This window comes from Chenopodium album, chromosome 23, assembly GCF_948465745.1.
Source record: "Chenopodium album chromosome 23, dcCheAlbu1.1, whole genome shotgun sequence".
NCBI lineage: Eukaryota > Viridiplantae > Streptophyta > Magnoliopsida > Caryophyllales > Amaranthaceae > Chenopodium > Chenopodium album.
The window spans coordinates 3,041,169-3,061,948 of NC_137856.1; the positions used below are offsets into that span (position 1 = coordinate 3,041,169).

General features: G+C 34.7%; 2 protein-coding genes across 2 annotated transcripts; both read right to left on the minus strand.

Moving 5' to 3' along the window:
* Window positions 1–6,251: 6,251 nt before the first annotated feature.
* Window positions 6,252–12,515, minus strand: LOC145608406 (uncharacterized). The gene is made up of 9 exons (XM_081664014.1): window positions 12,398–12,515; window positions 11,030–11,335; window positions 10,158–10,320; window positions 9,852–10,031; window positions 9,535–9,615; window positions 9,283–9,446; window positions 8,171–8,307; window positions 7,145–7,260; window positions 6,252–6,870 (listed from the first exon to the last, which is right to left on the minus strand). The coding sequence occupies exons 2-9, from the start codon at window positions 11,254–11,256 to the stop codon at window positions 6,622–6,624; spliced, it is 1,317 nt and encodes a 438-aa protein (XP_081520140.1). The 5' UTR covers window positions 11,257–11,335; window positions 12,398–12,515; the 3' UTR covers window positions 6,252–6,621.
* A 743-nt stretch (window positions 12,516–13,258) lies between these two features.
* LOC145608658 (uncharacterized) lies at window positions 13,259–19,565 on the minus strand. Its single transcript, XM_081664267.1, has 6 exons — window positions 19,180–19,565; window positions 17,252–17,344; window positions 16,823–17,056; window positions 16,517–16,619; window positions 15,475–15,704; window positions 13,259–13,953 (listed from the first exon to the last, which is right to left on the minus strand). The coding sequence occupies exons 1-6, from the start codon at window positions 19,500–19,502 to the stop codon at window positions 13,743–13,745; spliced, it is 1,194 nt and encodes a 397-aa protein (XP_081520393.1). The 5' UTR covers window positions 19,503–19,565; the 3' UTR covers window positions 13,259–13,742.
* Window positions 19,566–20,780: the final 1,215 nt, after the last annotated feature.

Here is a 20,780-nt window from a genome sequence, read left to right on the forward strand (position 1 = left end):
GTTAAAATTTGTGCACTAGTGTTACTATCACTCTATATAAGTCTTATCGTGTGCGTGAGGACTGAGGATTGAGGAGTGATAGACCCAATACGATGTGTTGATTAATTCGTTGACCTTTTAAAGTCAAAATGTATGTGTTGTATGCTATGACTGGCATAATTGCATTGATAAGCATATAAAATTACTTGACAATATGTTACATTGTACTAAATATTAGTAGCTTATGGCGTGATTAAAATTACAATATATCCTTGAATGTGGACCCAATAGGAGAACCGCTTATAGATTTTACTCTATACAAACATGGTTGAATGATGAATTTAATCCGTTACAATAACAACAAAATCAAAGTCTTATTCTCAAATTAGAGGAAAGTTAATAGTAATTCAGCAAAGTTTTAGAGTAGACTCCAAAAGCTAAACAAAAATTGAATATCGTCAAACTCGTGAAAAAAATGACCAACATTAACAATTCAATCTGCGGAACATAAATGGATATATTACTCGTATTATATTACGGGACGAAGTAGTATGTAGGTGTTAAATTTCGAAACATTATAAAATGGGCCTGGGCAACCCGAACAAGGAGGAGGAGAGTTAGGTCCACAAACAAGGCTTTGGAGCTTCCTTACTAAAACCAATTGGCAATAGCAGGAGGTACTCCTCTACCTTATAAAGTGAAACATTCTCTCCTCTTTCTCCAATGTGGGACACTTATAAGTGGGCTACAATGGGATTCAACACTCCCCCTCACTTATGAGTGTCCTTAGAACTTCAGAGCTAAGTGGATAAGGCCAGATCAATAATCCTCTTAGGGGCTGGACATCCTGTAGACAGGGCCGGCCCGGAGGGGTAGGCCTCGAGTGCGACCGCCTAGGGCCCATGCCAGAATGGGCCCAAAAATTCAAAAAAAATAAATCGATTTGCATAGCTATAGAATTTAAACTATCTAAATTGTAGTTTTTACTCGTTAAAAAATAAGCTACTTTTAAAAAAGATAATAAATGCATTTAGTTAGCAATTAATATTAAATTACTTAGATGTCAATTAGGTGGAAATAATTATGCAATATAACCTCTTCTTCTTCTTCTAATTTTCCGATTTTATGAGTATCTGTTTCAAAATATTAATCTTTTCAATTACATCGTTTCATATTTATTCAATTACCGAAATATTATGCAAAGTTATTACTCCAGTATTGTGTATGGAGACTTATTATTCAAATAATTTAAGTTATTTTCATTGTCTTATATTTAAAGTTATTGCGTGTAAAAAAATTTGTTTACGTAAGGGGCCCTTTTCTTACATTATGCCTAGGGCCCATAAATTTCTAGGAACGGGGCTGCCTGTCGAGGTAATCCTAATATACGATAATATCTCAATAGCAGGGCATGTGGAAAAGTTGTAGTTGGGGGTAAAATCCTGAGACCATGCAAAAAAAATCCAAAGAAAATAAAAGTGCCCTAGTCCCTAAGCAATTCAAAGAAGAAGTAATAAGTCAGGGCCATACTCTGTATCTACCACAAATCAGAGAAAAAGCCATATATAGTGTTACATCAGAACACATACAATTTTCATTTAAAGCTTGCAGAACCCTATTTAATTCTACATACTGTATTTATTTCTCAATCAAGGGAGCAAATGTTCTGTTGACAGATGCTCAATAAAGAAACTATCTCCAATGAGACCTAATCTATCTATTAACCTATACTAAAAGCAAATCCTTTCATGACACTTGTCATGGCGTAGTGAAAAATTTTCCCGCCTTTTTCGCTTCTCTCTATTTTTATTTTTATTTTTTTTTTATTTTTTTTTATTTTTTTTTGCAAAATCTATAAGTAAACTATTTATACCTTATGATTTTTTCTTTCCACTTTGACAATTATATTCCATATATACCCAAATGAAATAATTCTGAATATCTTTGATATACTTTATGTAGTATTTTGTAATATTATTGTCAAAAATATTTAACGACCGTGCATTGCACGGGATTTTAACCTAGTTTTTACATTAAACATGATTATCAGCAACTTTATTAGGAAAAGGATCATAGACAAAAAAAAAAAAAAAAAAAAATTCAAACCGATTCTATGTGCGTGGACAATGTTTTGAGAAATATGTTTTATTCCGATGCAAAATTGTAAATAATTATGTAACAATTCTATTCATAAATAGTGTCTTGTTATGATTCACGTCATTTACATTTTAGCATAATCAATAATGTATGTTCCTTGCAATATTATGATTCATGTCCATTGAATTTTAGCATATTCTTAAAACCAAGTGCATATATGCATTGTCTTAGTCAAGAATAACCTAACCAAATCGAACCAATTTCTTTCTTTTTTTTGACAAGCAAATCGAACTAATTTCAATATCTATTATTTTAATTTTTTTACAAAATGCTGGTATTACGTGTTATTTAATATTTATTTACGGCCTTGTCATACACAAAGTACTCCGTATATCTTAACCTTTAAACTGAATACTTTATTTACAAAAACCTAATTATAGAACCTTAAACATAAATATAAAAAACGTGTTTGTTAACTTGATGAAACCAAATTCAATGACTCATATCATAAAGGAGAATGTGAATTTAATAAAATAGATAAGAGTGGTTATATAATTACAATAATAAATTAGAAATAGAATAAAGGTCCGACCAAGTTGTAAATGCAAATAAATCAGGGCATTGAATGGTAGTGAAATGAATACAATCCACAAAACCTAGTTTTGTCTCCTGGAGATAGCCAGCAACCATCACTGCTTTTTATCCGACCAAACAACTACCTACTCTTTCTTCATTTTTTTGATTTTAGTATTATTTCCCCTTTAATTACTCTCTTTGCTTTCTGACTCTTGCATGGAAGCTTTAAGCTGTTCTATGCACAAATTCTAACAAATTAAATGCCCCTCCATACATAAATACATAAAATAATCGTCTCGTATATTGCTTGATATCGTATTCCCAAAGGATATACGAAGTACAGAGTACAAAAGAAGCTAAAATTGAAAATATTAAACATAAATCAACACCTAAATTATTGTAATTTTATGTTTATGTGAAAATGTATTTATATCTCATTAGAAATATGTAATCTTTTTGGACAACCTATAGCAAAATTGCTAAAAATGCGCTTCTACTCAGTTTGTTTGTTAGCTGTTCTATTAAAACTTACTCGTAATATGCAATATGTTTCTCAATGCACAACTTTGATCATTAATATATATCGAGATGAATCCCAAAAATCTTGTATTATACTTTGCAATAATATGAAGTACATGGTAAAATTAAGATATGTGAATGGTGTCAAAAACCCTCCCGAAACAGCTAAAAAAGCGGTGGTATTATATTGCCTACAACGGCTTCAACTGGTTAAACAATGATAAAGTAATGAATGGTGTCTTACTTTGAGAATTACATAGAAAGAAAACAATGGTCTAATGAAGACAAACATACGTTCAATGTATAAAATATTTAGTAATATCGTACTCCGTAGATAACAGCCCAAAACTACTCATTATATTGGAAGTTGAAGTTGTTACAAATTGATTTAATCCAAACCGACCAAAACCATCACTATTGCGTTATATTATGTGATATTTTACACATATAAAGTGCATCATCATTCTCCACGCCTATGGATAAAGGTTGGTCCAATATATTTAAAGATTTTGCCAATAATATGGGTGTAAATGTACAAGTATATATTACTTGTAATATGTTTAATAAAGTCAAATTAATTAGAGATTTATACTTTTAATCAGTTTCCATGTATTAAGCAAATTGAAGTTAACAAGAGTAGGTAACATCAAACACATGAGGACTTTGTAAAATTGAGTTTTGAGGGAAAACAATTGGGAAGTGAGTTACAATGTATATTCTACAAAAATCAATTTTACTCGTTAGTTTTAACTACTTGTAATACATAATTGTCTATATTTATAGTCAAATTTGTATTTAATTTGCAAGTATGTCCATCAAACTGTTACAACGAACTTACAAACAATATGAAACAAGGGGAGTGGATGGTATGGAGATGTCAACTCACTTGTGAATGATAGCTAAAATCTGAGATCGAATCATTTCTATATCATTGGTCTTACGACTATATTTACAATATAAACTAGAAAAATAAATCTTATAAAACAAGGGGAGTACGGAGTATTATTTAGCAGTTTCATGAGGTGTGGGATGAGTTAAAAAAAAAAAATCAATGAGGTTAAAATCAAGAAGCAATCAGGTAGATAAGCCAAGTAAAAGTTGAAAGTGAAACTTTATATCAAAGACTAACATGCATACAAGATGAAATCTACATTCAAATCAGAACTTTAGGGAAGAAAGAGGCTGAATCTGAAAGGCTAGCCTAGAATCTCGATAGAAATACTTGGGATTTGAAAATGTAAGAACTGATTTTGAAGCTCAACCAAAAGTAACTCGTACTACTTTATCATATTCAACACTTCAAATATTGCATACAACAATGTGTCTCGATTTCCATCATCTTTTTCTGTTTTTGGCATGTCGTTATATTCAAATCTTATTGTTTAAGCAGGGTTTTGATTGTATTAAGAAAAGGATTACAATTCATAATGTCACGTTCTTTTACATAATATTATTAGTGTTCTTATTATGTACGGTATCCTAATCCACCATATAAGTTGAACAAACCTACATATGATTTAACAATTTGTCAAGATATGTAGGAAGAGTTCGGTCTAGTTACAAAGTTGATAGCAAGGGTAATGGAAAACAAAAGGTTTTACTCCCTGATGTTGTAAGATTGGATTCGAGGCCGTTTGAAGCCTACTTTCTATGTCATTGTAGAAGCTAGGGATCGGAGATCGATTTTCATTTCAGAGGGATGATTGGTGTATCGAGAGTACTATAGTCTTTTTCGGGGATCTTTAACGAGCATTTCGAAAATATTAAGAATAATAGAAAAGCATTTCAAAGGGAAAAATGGACTGTCAAAATTTTACACTCACTTAATTTCACTGGTTAGTGAAGCATATTCCAATTCATTTGCTTCAGGATAAGATTATTTTCTTATTTCAGGAGTTAGATTCTTCAAAGTACTTCGTGTGTCATATCATAAAGGTGGTTTGTTTCAAACTTAATATGGCTAAGAATCCATTTTTGGGGTTGGAATACATTTTCAATGACACAGGTTTGCTTACTTCTTTCGACTGGTTTTGTTGTTCTTTGTTGGCTTCTTGTTCGTGTGTTCATCTGGCTGTAAAGTTGTTCTCTTCTCCTCCCCCGGAGTTACGTTTCTCAAATATAAAATAAAAAATCTAAACGGCTAATATGTTAGCCATTTAACAACTTTCAGATTCACTAAAATAAATATCGGGTGAATTCTATCAAAGCCTTAATCCCATAAGTGGGGTCGGCTACATAAACCAAAAATGATATATTCCATATAGTCATCCACAAAAATATTCCTCCTCCATCCCTTACGATCAAATGCCCATGCTTATACCCTAAAATGGGTGAATCATATATTTAAAATGGAGTTCACTGCTCAAAAGAGAAAAGTAATCGACTTTTATCGACTTTTGAATTATTTTTTTGTGTGTTAGGTAGCTAACAATTAACCATTTAGCTTCGCTCATCTACATACAAAGTACTCTATATGGAGTTTTGGTTAATGCTTTGCTCTCTATATTCTGTCAATCATTCCATTAATTCTCATTCCCAATGTTGCTGTGAATAATTTTAGGAATCTCCAGTTCATGACTAATTGCATCTCACTAGCTACAACAAACTAATTCCTGGCATTAACTAAACAAGCATTAACTTAGTGCTGTTTCTTCATGCAATTCTAATTTCAACGGACCAATAATAAAGAATAATTGGCTCATCAAAGCAGTATTGTTTATTGGAAATACTAAAATTCCAAAACTTAATAAGACAGTCATTGTAATCTGCACTAAAAACAGATTACTAGCTACCACTCCACTGTTATCATATCGTCCTATGCATAAGGTTGTGTACATCTAACTCCATATCCCACTCTTGATGGGAACCTAAAAGACTATAGAGGGAATTGATTTACGGTCAGACCGATTTCTTGAAAATCTTCTACCATTTCTCACTGTTTCGACTTTCCCAGGTCCTTGGTATACTTAAATGAAATATAAGTATATAACATAATATCTAGGATGAAACTCCTCACTAGCTAGTTTGGAACATGGTTGTTACTCTAGCTTCTCTCTCGGTGTTTCTTAATACAGCTTGCATTCAAAAAGGAAAACAGATTTTGAACTTAATTTTATTATCAATGAAAAGCACAGTATATTTTCATGGAAATCAGTAACTTCAAAAACAGGAAAATAGTATGCCTACTCTTCCTAGAAAGGAAGTTTCCTTCCGATAAAACATAGCCTTCTTTGTATTTTATGAGTCCAAAACCTCCCTATGTTCTATAAAGAACGGCAATGTCATTGTTACTGAAAACAGAATGAAAATGCAGTATGGGATATGAACCAGTCAACTGGAGACTTCACATAACACAGCACATCAATAATAGCATGGATATATACCACATAGTTTTGTATGATCCAGAGAGCAAGTCAGAAAGATGAATAACAGTTTTACAAAGTGCGTATCTTACAGCTTAGATGCATGAGCAAGCGTTTTACTCAAAGCAGTAGCAGCCTTTGAACCAGATGCACGGTTGAGATGCTTGCAGATGAAATCTCCAGCCACCAAAAGCTTTTGTAAGTCAACATGAGTCTCTACTCCAAGTCCATTCAACATATACACAACATCTTCAGTGGCTACATTACCAGATGCACCCTTGGCATATGGACAGCCACCGAGACCAGCGATCGATGAGTCCACAGCACTGATACCCATCTACAAAGTAAAAAAAATTGAGTTTCTTGATAGGGGTTCAAGGAATTGCTCAGCTAATGCAACTATGTTCACCAAAAGTTTCTAAATCAAGGACATAACATAACAAGCTGACTACTATTTAATTTTAAAGTAACTGTAGTGGGGTATGGGAGGAGGTATGACTGCATAAGAAAATTTTGAGATGATACTTAGCAAGCACTTAGGTTCTTCTTAAGTACGTAGTACAATGTATGAGGTTTCTAACAACAAACTAATACATCAATGAATTTCTTACTTGGAGAGAAAGGAGAATATTTGAAAGAGCTTGGCCGTATGTGTCGTGAAAATGGACAGCAAGCTTCTCAACAGGAACAACATCGATAACAGCTTCAAGCATTGGAATAACAGTACCTGAAATAGAGAGAAGAAAAGATTAGCAAAATGATGCCTTAAATAAGGATAAGGAAACAGAGGATGAAATTAGAGTTAGATAGAAAATGGCACGCCAGTGGATCTCACAAGTCATTGTTACTTATTTACATACACAACAAGAACAGCATCACCCTCATGAAAAACAAAGCTCAAGAAATTTTATCATAGAATGACATGATTTTTCAAAACATTCTAGAGGCAAAAACCCATCTTAATGACACTTAATTAAGATATGGTAGACAAACAATGAGTGACCAAAAACACATCAAAGTTATCTGCATGAAAACAGTAATCCCTTTTTTTCACAATGCCTCCTTTTCACACTGAATTCTCATTTCTTTTTCTCATATCACAGTGAGCTTAGTGAATATGTGAAGTAGAAAGCGCTTTGGTTGAGCATTATAATTCTCAAAGAGGTATGATTCAGGAAAATTATATGAGGATAAATGAGATTTCCACTTTAGTCACATTACAACTCAAGTATACCAATTCCATTCCCTGATCACAATAGAATTACACATCTGGAGTTTAAAGATGATTGGTACTTACTGTAGGTGATCAGTACTTGAGAAGTAATAATAAATAATGGACTTATTGGACAATTTTGAAAGAAAAAAAAATTAAAAAAAAAAAATTAAAAATTAAAAAAAAAATATGAACTCAATTGATGGATTCGTCAAAAACACTTTGACAATTGCTAGGTAGTTTACCCAATCTCTTATAAGCTCCAAATGTCTTAGCTGCTGACAGATCAGTCTACATCAATGTAATGAAGGAGACAAGTTCTACAAACAAATCATGACAACCACAATTTCGTACCATGATTATTGACGACACAAAATATTTGATATTCAAACTTTCAAAGCGAAACCTTGATATTGAAGGTTACCTGGAGTCCCAACTCCAATAGTATCACCAAGAGAGATCTCGTAACAGCCCATATTAGATAGTTCTCTAGCAACGTATGCTACTTGAGAGGGTGAGACTGCTCCTTCAACTGGGCACCCCACAACACATGATATATATCTGTGAGAAAAATTTCAGCTGTTAGCACCGTCCTAAAGAATTAGCCCATTAAGCTATTTACCAAACACATGTAAGACACAATCATATATTTTCATTCTAGATAGGAAAACATTTTCTTAAGCAGAAATGTATTGCAACTACATAAAATATTAAAATAGAGAGCTACAAACATCTCAGATTCTCAATCATCGGAGACCATCAAACTTTCTCAACCATGATCACAGGCAAATCACATACACTGCTACAGAATCAATAGTACAACATACCAAACTATGCATCTATCTTATAATCAATAGTACAACAAAAAAAATATGCAGGCCCACATGGCAGTGTCCAGAACCAATAGTTCTCTGTAATATATACAATCAAAAGTGAAGTAAAGACTGCACCAAGGTTGAAAATCTCTTTCAAATGTTTGGCAGCCCCCCATGCACTCTTAAGGACATCAGAGGAAGAAGGATGCATATAGCTGATCAGGTTATCTTTTGCTGTTTATATTCCATACTCTTTTTTTTTTTTTTGTTTCTAAGAAGCACCTCAAATTTAGAAGGGCATGGCCGAAAGTCATAGCTTTCAGGATACTCCACAGGAAAACAGATTTACCAGAGACAGAAATCTTTGAATTCATTAATATAAGAATCCACCCTAGAAACAGCTCTAGCTATTCACATGCATACACAAAATGCAATGATAAATAGAACTATTATTTGCACAAAATGCCATTGTCGCCATCTTGAGGTGAATTATATGATACAAAATGACAGTGACTGTTTCCTTTTCTGTGATGTAAAAAACAGATCAAAGGGAGGAAGCTTTGGCACACAAACACATCACATCCAATGAAGATAAGAAAACTACCATGAACATAGGCTAGAAGGTAAGAGCCATTGCAAGATTTAAAACAGAATTACTTTATATGCATAGTGACACTATTTTTTCCAGAAAGTTATAATTAATCAGAGCTGCAATACGCACCCACGGACAGGTAAAGAAAGCTTTTCTGCAGCACTAGCAACATCACGATATCGGATCAGACTCTCTTCAACAGTACAATTGATATTTGACTTTGAAAAGGACTCTGAAGCCGAAGCAAACACTGCTACTTCCTTGGCACCTGCTGCAACAGCTGCTTCTAGGCCCTATTCAGTTGGGATCATGAAATATCAATGTCAGCCACAAGGGTCTCATCTCAGTGGGATTTGCATGCAGAACTGGAACAGAGGTTACCTTAAGATTAGGAGTTAATACAGGAAATTTACTGCCTTGTAAATTTTGGACAGCTTGCATTACTAACTTTGCGTCTGCTAGCTGTATCAAGGAAGTAAGAAAAGATGAAACTGCATTTCAAATTCACAGGGAGGAACCTTGTATAAGATCATAGAACTGCGCCCCCCCCCCCCCCCCCCCCCCCCCCCCGGCAACACACCCACACACACACCACCCATAGCCAGAGGCCCATAGAATAGGAAGAACCGAAGTGCACACCAGACAAGAAAGCCTTATCAGCGATGATTACAAGAGTGGATCATTGAGAAATTTCTTACCTGAGGAACCCATTTTGGTGACACGAAACTAGTGGCCTCAACAACAGGCAGACCAGAAGATGCAAGCATCTTTATCAACTCAATTTTCACATCAGTAGGTACTATATCTTTCTCATTTTGCAGGCCATCCCTGGGACCAACTTCTACTATCTTCACATATTTGGGTATCCTCTCCAGCAGCTGCACTGAAATAAAGTACATGTTAAGCAATAACAGAAAATAAAGAAATTTATTTCAAGGAGGTCCAATTAAGCATAAGCTTATTCTTATAAAATCAAACAGTGTACAAACTTAGATTCTACATACCTTGTTCTTATCATCGGCCAGGGAACTGTAGTGATGAGTTTGCAAAGAACAGGTAGCATGAGGACTCACAGCTACTCTGTGTTTCCCATATACAAAAGCTGATGAGCTCAAAACACCCTCAACAGCATTTCTCCTTGACATATATGTTCGTACTATTTTACCACTGGAAGAGATTGGATAAAAGTAAGTACATTTAGGAAATAACATGGTCTTAAAAAAAAAATAAAAAAAAAAAATAAAAAACACGGAATAACTTCTGGTCCCTTGTGATGCACAGGACTAGTTTATGTCAGCCTCCTATATATTGAATCAAACTCTATTTACATAAAGGTATCTGTGCTATTGAGAAATTGCGGGATTTCTGGCATAACAAGACTTCAATTCTGCTATTGAGGATTTTCTTTGGTGGAAAAGACCACAAAATTCTATCAAATAGCTTATCTGTTCAGTTCTTGGCATGCTATATGTTAGTCATTTGCTTCTATTCTTTTCAAGTCAGAACATAAGATAGTTCAATGAGTCAAGTCATCAACTAATGGAGAATAGAAAGAAAGGAAAATGTATGTTTTCACTCCATGGTATATTCTGTTGAACAGTATGAGAATGGGGTTTAACATTAGAATTTTCTTTTTATAGTTTAACAAAATCTTGACTTCATAGTACGTAATGGAAAACAATGTAGGGTATTGAGAATACAAAAATACATGTGTATCAAACTATCAACTTATGGTGATGGAGTCAATTCTAGAAGTCACAATTACCATCTTTCATTAAAAATATTAAAAAATAAAAAACCCAATGTTTGGGTGCTTTAATCACACACGGTGCTCTATCCAAAAATATTGAAGACTAAATCTAGCTTGTCTACTCACTTGTCACTGATTGGAAGCTGCTGACCCTTCCATCCATTGCTATATGTGACAGCTTCATCTTTCCCAGAAACAAAGCCTGCAGTTGACAAGCCCCCTGATGAAACACCGTCGATGCTTTCCCCCTTCTGAATACTGAATTGATTCTCCACGCCCATCGTAAATGATGAATGAAAAGATGAAAAGGCTCTCCTCAACAAAGGTCTATTACGAACCTTTGATAAAAACATTGCAGATATGGCAACAAAAATGCAAACTGAATGCTGTATCAACAACCCTTCTCAAACATATGAACACCTTTCATCATCCCTGAAAGCCAAAATCAAAATTTCCATATGACAAAGAAGTAAGGAGAGGTCGTTTTATTCTTTAAAAAATGAGCAGAATATTCCAGTTTTATGATCAATTCACTAGAACAACCAATCACCCCTGCTATTAGTGCTATAAGACATAAGTTATCCAGTGATAGCTGCTTAGCAATCAAATTCACCAAATAATCACGTAGAATGTATTGGTATCTAAACACATCCCGCGAACCACCACCAATGGATGGGAAAATTTTTTATACACTGAAGAACCTAAATTAGAAAGTTATTCTTTTGTTCTTCTTAATCTTTCAGCATTTTTTTTTTTTTATTTAATCATCATTTGCACACAAACCCCAATCCCCTTCTACTAAAACAAGAAATGCTCGCTGTACTACACCGTGAATTCTGCGTGCTCCTGTCTCATCAAAAGGACTGTGTGAGTGTGAGACAGGTGGATTAACATTAGATTCAGGCGGCCATTCGCCCATTCAGCATTCAGCAATATAATCACCAAAAGTCATCAGCAAAAATGTAAAATTAATTTTATGTTTTTTTGAGCTGAACCAAATTCTACTCCAATACCCCTACTGAAAATCTTACTCCATAAATTATATCAAAATCACTTGATAATACTACTAATAGTATCGTTATGATTTACCAGTATCAAATAGTACTTGAAAATTTTCACACAAATTTTCATTTGCGCCAAAATCTCTTCCAGCTAAATACTCAATCCTCCCTGGAATTAGTCACTAATCAAAATAAATTCAGATTTTCATTGTCTATATAGTTCATAAAATCATCACGAAAATATTACATTCTAATTTCATAATTGTGCACTTTCACAATCAAGTCATCTTCAATAATTCAAAACAAAATCAAAATCAATTAGAACTCCTATGCAATTCAGACAAAAATCAAACTTTATTTAACAATTAATAATAAATTGTATTAAAATACAATCATTCTGAAATTCTGCTAAAAACCCCACACCCTACAAAAATAACATCAAAGATACCGAAAAAAAATTATATATTATTATAGTAGAAAAGAGAGAAATTACCCAGTTTATAGGATTGCGCAAATATCACAAAGATTGAAGCTTTTGGAGTAATCAATCAAAAGCTTGAAGAATTGAAGATGAAGACAAAGCGCAGGAGAAAAAATTTTGCGGGTCAAATACTGCAACATTGATCAAACTTCTGCTTCTTGTAAAAGGGAGCAATGGGCGGGCTGACCCGATTAACGTTGGGTCATTATGGGCCAGGCTAATGTTTGAAATGGCTGAGTCAATCAGAACAGACTCTTAGTCATGCGGGAATAAGATTTTTTTTTCCAAAGGACCTTATTGAAAAGGCCCTCAGTGCCACATCTCACAAGTTAAGCCAGTTCAACTCCATAGATCAACACTTGAGAGTAGAGGGGGAGGTAAGGAAATCCCCCTACTTCGAAGCAAATGTAGTTGGTAGGGCTCGAACTCGTAACCTCAAAGTTACAAGGTGAGTTCCCCACCAACTCCACCAAGCTTGCTAAGCTTGCGGGGATGACAATTAGAGAGCGGGATTGGCAATAAGGTGTTTAAAAAGGTATAGGGTGAGCCATTCACCGTATAAGCGTGACCTAAGTTAGATTGGGTGAATCGGTCAGTAATTCGGTATGTATTTAAAAGTTGTTAATGTGTCACCTTAGGTTAAAAAGTCACATTAAGCCTTACTGTCAGTTGATCACTTAGTTAAAGAAATAATTAATTTATCTCATGCTAGTTTTTTTTTTTTTTTTTTTTTTTTTTTTTTTTTGAAGGGGTATCTCATGCTAGTTAATCTTAACTGAGTTCAATCTAGAATCCAATAAAATGAGTCAAACTATTACAAATAGGTATCCAAAAAGTCTTATCTCCCCCTATGACTTCTCTTCACACAAAATCTGTCAAACACGGGTGATGCAGTAAGCACCCAATTAGTATAAAGAGCGATTTGCTCAACAGCATAACAGATTGGTGTCTGCCTTACACATAAATATACCTCTTCTAATTCTCTTCTTTACATGATGTCCTACAGTTTTTTTTCCGAGCTCTTTGTTGAAAATATTGATGATGGGCAATGGTTGCTAAACTAGGGACGATGTCCTATGAAATCCACCCACTGGAGTTTAATCCATTAACAGTCTAAAACTCTAAACCCTACATAAGCTAAAAATATACAGCGCCATCACATATCGACAATCAACACATCCAAACTTCTGGAAGTGGAAACTTAAGAGCCATTTAATAACTCTTCATATTCACTTGCATAGATTTTCCCGTTGAGATACACAAGCCTGCAGCCCAGCAGCTATGATCGAGAAAGTCCTTATAGTTTTCTAGTCACAATTTCCATTCCAGGTAGATGCTGAGACCAATTCCTGTTTCTTCAGCAGCCCTCACTGACAACTTTCAACCATCCCCCAGTATTTTTCTTCGGATCATCACATAGACTAAGATCTGAATCTTCAGTCTTAAAGGTTTGGATGACAGTTTTTGCTCCCATCATAATGAGCCTCTCTATCATAAACAACTGGTAGTTATTCTCTATCACAGGATCTACAATCCAACTATAGTTTGATGAATATGCCAATTTGTACCTGCAAATACCAAAGAACAAAATAGACTCAGTAGCTGTATTAATCTTCCTAAATAAAGGCAAAAAAAATACTACATCTTAGGCACACTCTTTCACTTGAGGCTCTTTTCGGTTAAACAGAAAACATTTACAGTGAAAATTTATTCTTTGGGCAATGGTTTGTCAAGGGAAAACACAACTGCAAACTAGTTTACTTACCACAAAAGTTTTACATGAAAGGAAAATGGAAGTGGAAGAGAGGATAAATGAGATTTTTTATTTTATTTTTTTATTTTTTGGGGAAAGAGAGAGGGTGGGACGTTAAAGATTGGGGAGGGGAGACTTCTATAAGAAAAATGTTCTTTATCATAGGGAGAACAATTTTCCCCCATGGGAAAATTTTTCCACCCCTTCACAAACCAAACCAATCCAAACTCTCTCTAATAAAAAAGGTCATAACTGTCTTATAAACCTCTTGCGCTAATCTCTCCACCCCCCCCCCCCCCCCCCCCCCACACACACACACACACACACACAGACAAATAAAAATAAGTTGGTAGGTGGAAGAAAAGTTGCACCATTTATGTCATTAGAGGTGGTACTACATCAAATTGCATCATAACCGAGCAACACAAAATAACTTTGTATTTCAGTCTTCTATTCTCACATCTATATACTGATTGAAAACCACTTGCTACTAAGACTTGGTATTGGTTTGTCTGATTTCATCCATAATGAGTTGGTAATCACCAATATCATAAAAGGGATAAGAACGTTTATTACATTTACTAGGGGAACGGGATTGTTTCATCATAAAATCTATCACATGCTAACAGGATTAGGCACGCTAGATTTTATCTGATAGGGTGAGTTGGTATTTCGAATGCTATTCATTACACATAACAGCAATACCTATAATAACAAAGGGAGTTGGAGCATGCTACCCTAAAATTATCACAGTACAATTATTTAACAAAACAAACAGGCCAGCGTTGAAGTAATAGAGGAAACACACAGTAGCTCCTCCACTCCCAAATTTGCAAAGATTCCAATAGAGAGATAAGATAAGATTCCCATCTCTCCCTCTATCTCCCTTTTCTTTCAATTCTTTTCCTCCATCAAGTTGGCCAAACACATAGGCTAACAAATTTTGTTAACTGCACGACTGTAGATGTAATAATGGAAGGTAAAATATCAGGCCGTGCAGGATCATTACATACACTACGTGAAGTTTAGCAAGGTGTCATGACCCATGAGAATAGCACAATGGCAATTGAGCTCAGGGAAAGGGAAACCATTTTGGTTAAATACTCATGTCAAAATAGAAATTGTAAACAGCAAAGAAACTAGAATTCTCACATTTAAATAAACATATCTCAAGCCACATACACAAACAACATGGTGCAAACGGATCAATTAATATAATGCATACATTCCAAAGAGCCCAATTATTATACTAGAGATCAAAGATTTAGAAAACCATTATGTTTCAATCCACATAAGATATGCCATAAATCTGCTGGAGAAAGCTAACGAAGGTTACCTGGCACCAAGGGGTGCAAAAAATCCAGGTTTCCCCTCATTTGAAGCAATGAAAAGAGTTCGCCCTGGTGGGACCCATTTTGCTATTCTTTTAAGAATACACTCCGGCTTTGTATCCCTCTCAACATGAGGATGTCGACTCCTCACAACACCAAACCTATCTTTCCTTGTTTTTAATATATCACCCCGGCGGACATGCATAGCATCATAGTCACCAAGCATTGCTTTTACCTGTACAATGACAAGGAGTGATGGCTCCCAATTTTAAACAAATTTTTACTAATGACATTTTACTAAACCAAAACACTTGTAATGCTTTAATCACTTCATTATCTCCCCACATGAATACAAGTTGGACCATCTCAAAATGTCCCTATGCAAACCTACTTCATAATATATTACTACCACCTAGATCTGTACCAGCTAGACACTTAGACATTCATCTCAATAAGCTATATACTACAATGAATTAAAACACTTCATTTCATATCAGATGACCTCTCCAGCTTTTGAACAGTCTCCATCACCATTTCCATGTTCAATTCCATGAGTAAATGTTAACATGGAAATGTAACATGAATTACTGCCAGTGTTGTCCATGTCAATCACCAAGCAAATACAAAGGACAAAAACATAATAACTGTGGCACCTCTGTCATGTTAAGCCTCAAACTTAAAAAAAATAAAAAAAATCAACAGATTATTGGAGTAGAAAATCTAGATATGCCACACATAGCACTCAATCCAATAGTTTGGAGCATGAATTTAAAAGGACAATATCTTCCCAGAAATAGAAGAAAACATGGTGATCAACAATTTTCGATAAAATTTTCAGAGAAGGATGATCATTAACGTTGGTTCAGACAAGCATAAGAATCACTATAAAGATGAAAACTTAGAATTTAACATATTTCAGTTCACAATGTTTGATCAAATTACAATTGCTCCAAAACAATTAGATCTCAATAAGCAACACTATCAATTTTTAACATATCATAACCCTAGACAGTGAACAAGTTAGCTAAAAATGATACACATGCATACCTTATCTGCAGCATCTCTAAATCTCTTGGCCGCCATTGATGGAAGAAAAGTATATGGCAGCATGATGGAACTATGGTTTAACCTATCCTTGCATTCCACAAACCTGCATTTCTTCCAGGAAGTAATAATAACACAATTAAATTCCACATAGCTGCCAGCCCACTAAAAAGGTAATTGTAGCAAAATGGCAAAAGAAAGAGAAAACGGGAAGAATTCTTAAATTACAAATAAAGCTCAAAATATACAAACTAGCAATTGTTCCAAATAGAAGCAATCCGAATTTAAGTATTGGTGAAGATCATTTACCATGCGAGAGGGCTCGCAGTTCGATTTATCAGCAAGAGATTTGCATATTGAGGATCCTCCTTGAGCTCAACTCGGCTAACTCCTTTCACATGAGCCACACCTCTGCCTCCCAGTTTCATAGCAGTAGATAATACATGGTGCCAAACTTCTGAATTGTCTAAAATCACAGGTATCTTGGTGGATATAAGGTCCAAGTCGTACAAAGAATCCATTGCACAAGAGGTAGCGATCCACCTAGAAGACATCGGAAACGGGTTTAGATTTGCATCAAGCAAGATTGGTTGCAGCTACCATCAAATCCTTTCCTTCTGGCTGCAAAAACAGGGTTTCCCATTTTTGAGACAATGAGGGAGGAAAATGAAGGTCTCAGAGCTAAATGTACAGAACCCTGAAATTCTGCAGGTAAAATCATGCACCAAAGAAACTTACGCCTCATCTGAACTCGCTTGACTTGATTGATGCAATAGCCCTTTCTTGTTGTGGATTGGGTTAATACACATCCGAGCAGGCATCACAAAAGTCCTGCAGCATAAAAATACACAAATCAAGGCGTCAAAAATATCACAGAAAATTAAAGATATGACACCTAGCTCATCTATAAAATAATTTAAAATTCCTATCCCGCAAGTAGAAAGGAAAAAGAATTGAAAGGTAAGTGAAATTAAAACATATGAAGCTTAAAATTAATAATTCCATGACAATGAGTTTCCTCATTTTCAGAAAGCTGAGGGTCAAAAAATTAGTACAGGTTTCAATAAGCAACATAATTTGCAGACGCTAATCGAACTACCATAAAGCCAAACACACAACCACCATTTGCCTCAAGAATTTAGAGGGCCCTGTTCTTTTTGAGCTTGAGCAGAGTTCAGCAAAGTAGAGCAGATTTCACTCAGAGGAGCAGATTTTAGCAGAGAAGAACAGAGGAGAGCAGCTCTAAGAACATGGCCTAAATCTTGCTTCCTCATGTAATGAAAAACAAACAACCGTCTAACAATAACATAATAAGAGCACCAGAGATATTGCAAGAGCACATACATGGAAGCATTTTGATGAACCAAGTGTGATAAAGTTATGCAAAACTGTGAAGCATATATTTAAAGATTTTATTATACCTCTACATTTTTCCCTTTAACTTCAAAGGTATGATACGATCACACAATACCCCACTTGCCTATCTCCATTTGAGCCAATCAAACTTAATCCTATGGGTTACATCTTAGTCAATTTCATCTCCACTCTTCTACAAAATCAAATGACTACCAAACCAGCATTGTATGGGATAGAATGTTGAGAATCCAAAAAAGAACATTCTCGGAAGATGGGAGTAGCAAAAATGCGTACGTTGACATAGATATTTGGGAACACCTTAAAGGATAGAACTAGAAATGAAGATATTAGGAGAAAAGTTGTAGTAGTGGACATTGAGGATAAAATAAAGGAGAATTGGTATCACTGGTTTGGGCAAATCAGGCGCATATTGGAAGACGCACCAGTAACAAAAGAAAGCAGAGGGTTGGGAGCAAGGGGATCTCCAAAGAGGCAGGGAAAGCCCAAAGATGACTGGATAGAAGGAGTCAAAAGGACATGAAAAAGTTGATATACAAGACCGAAGTTCAAGCTTCATAGGACATAGTTCAGACAATTAAAAACTCGAAATTACATTCCTAATTAACTACTCCTTGTTCAATCAAAGAGCCAAATTAAAAGTTTACCATTGAGAAGTAACTGAAACCAATGCTTACTTTTTCTTGGAAACTAATCAGCTAAGTTAACAAGTATCTACATTGTAACACTATCTTCTACTTGTATTATTTACCAACGAGGATTCATGAGAAGCCAACAAAGAGGCAAATAATTTCTAAAGCTTGATACTAATCACATCAACCAAAATATAATATAATCAATGTGCATATCCCTCGTAATCAAACAACAAAAACATCCCATTTCTAACCCGGATAGCGAACCCCAAACCCCCTATAAGCAATGAATTAACCCTTATTCTACATACTCCCAAATTCTCACCCAAATCATAATCAGCAACTTATGACAAATGCATAAAACATACACTGATTCAGCAATCAACATACACTGATTCAGCAATCAACATACACTGATTCAGCAATCAACATACACTAATTCAGCAATCAAAAAACAAGATAACACACAACCAAAGTCTGAAACACGTCCTTAGAACACAGAACAATAGTCAGATCCCAACCATTCATACAACAAAAAAAGATCATACAATTTAATTCAACAATACCCAGAGCTCAAAATCCCAAAAACCCTCAAAACACACCCAAATAAAACCCTAACCCAGATCAAAATTCAATCAAAAAACTTCAAAAAAATGATACCTTTGAAGAAACATGGCCTCTTCAAGGGCACATCGAAGGCTAGATTCCTGATGACCAAGACCAGCACAAGTATCACAATGTTTACCAGGGCAATCAACTCTGTAACCCCAGTACAAGAACTTGTGTTTGTTATCAATGGAGATTGTTCCAGATTTATTGAAAACATGGGGAGTGATTTTAGGAGAAGAGAAAGAAAACCCAGTTGTAGAAATGAAAGAAGAGAAGAGGAATAAGAATGCAATGCCTGTAATTGAAAGTGCAAGAAGTAAGATTGGTTTAGAGAGGTGTGATTTGGGTTTTGGTTGATTTTTAAGGTTTCCCATTTCTGGGAGATTTTGCAGGAGAGGGAATCAGTGATTGAGTGTTAAGAGTACTTGTTACGTGAAACGAACAGTGTGAAAGATCACAGAATTTCTGGTTTGACACGAATGTGGAAGAAGAAAAGTTAAAAATTGTATTTTCTTTTATTTTTTTAACCCGAATGAGCCGACATTACAAATAAAACGCATTTTTTGTATGGCCGGCTAACACATGAGTAAACCATAATTTGGTAATTTATGACCGACCGAGTAACCCTTGACTAACTAACGCCTGACCAAGTAATTTCAGCCACATAATGTGGTCAGCCATGTATAAAACTTTGTGATACAAATATGGTTAAGGTTAAGGGTTTTGAAGTTTGAACCTTTGTGGCTTTGTGACCTATGTGGCTACGTACTTAAGTCTGTTACAAAGTGAGTCAAGGCTTACTTAGTTGAAAATTGAATATGATAGGTCATACGTACAATGGACTTGTTTAATAGTTGAGTAAATGTGAAAATCAAAATAGCAATTTTTCAAAGATTTTGAAATTGTTCAGTTTCCAATCATTATTGGAGTTAGTTGACGTCAAAAAATTAACAAAAGAGCGCAAAAATTGAACCATACATTAAGCTACGAAAACCAAGTAGGTTTGGTGAAGTTGGTGAGAATCTCATTTTGTGATTTTGAAGGCACAAATTCGAGTTCCATCAACTACAATTGCTTGAAAGTAAGGGGATTCTATTACATCTTCCCCTTTTACTCTCAAACTTTGATCTACAATTGCTTGAAAGTAGGGTCCTTAATCTTACCAAACAAAAAAAAAAAAATTGAATTTACATTTCAAAAATTAAGTGGGTATTATAGAATTTAAAGAATAGGTGTGCATTGTTTACTTGAATGATATGCAAATAAGTCCAATTCCAATTCAAGCCCAACCCAGTATAAAGAAAAATCCCAATCCAAATTCAATAAAATAAATTGTGAATTCAAGTCTGAATCCAAACAAAGCTAGATCCAACGGCATTACTGAAGTAACTGAACCTATTCCCATTTTAATCTTCTTAATTGTTATTCCAAGACTTCTCAGTTTATTCTTCACGTTACTCTTTGCTTGTGACATAATTAAATATAAGTATAATCTTTGTCATCTTTTAGTTGGTAGGTTATACGTGACATAAGAGCCAATTCAACTGCAAAAAAAAATAAAGGATCAATCCAATTTGAAATCTATTGTGTATCTAAATCTAGTGGATATACAAAACAAGAGTGGTTGAAGCCAAACAATGCATAACATATAT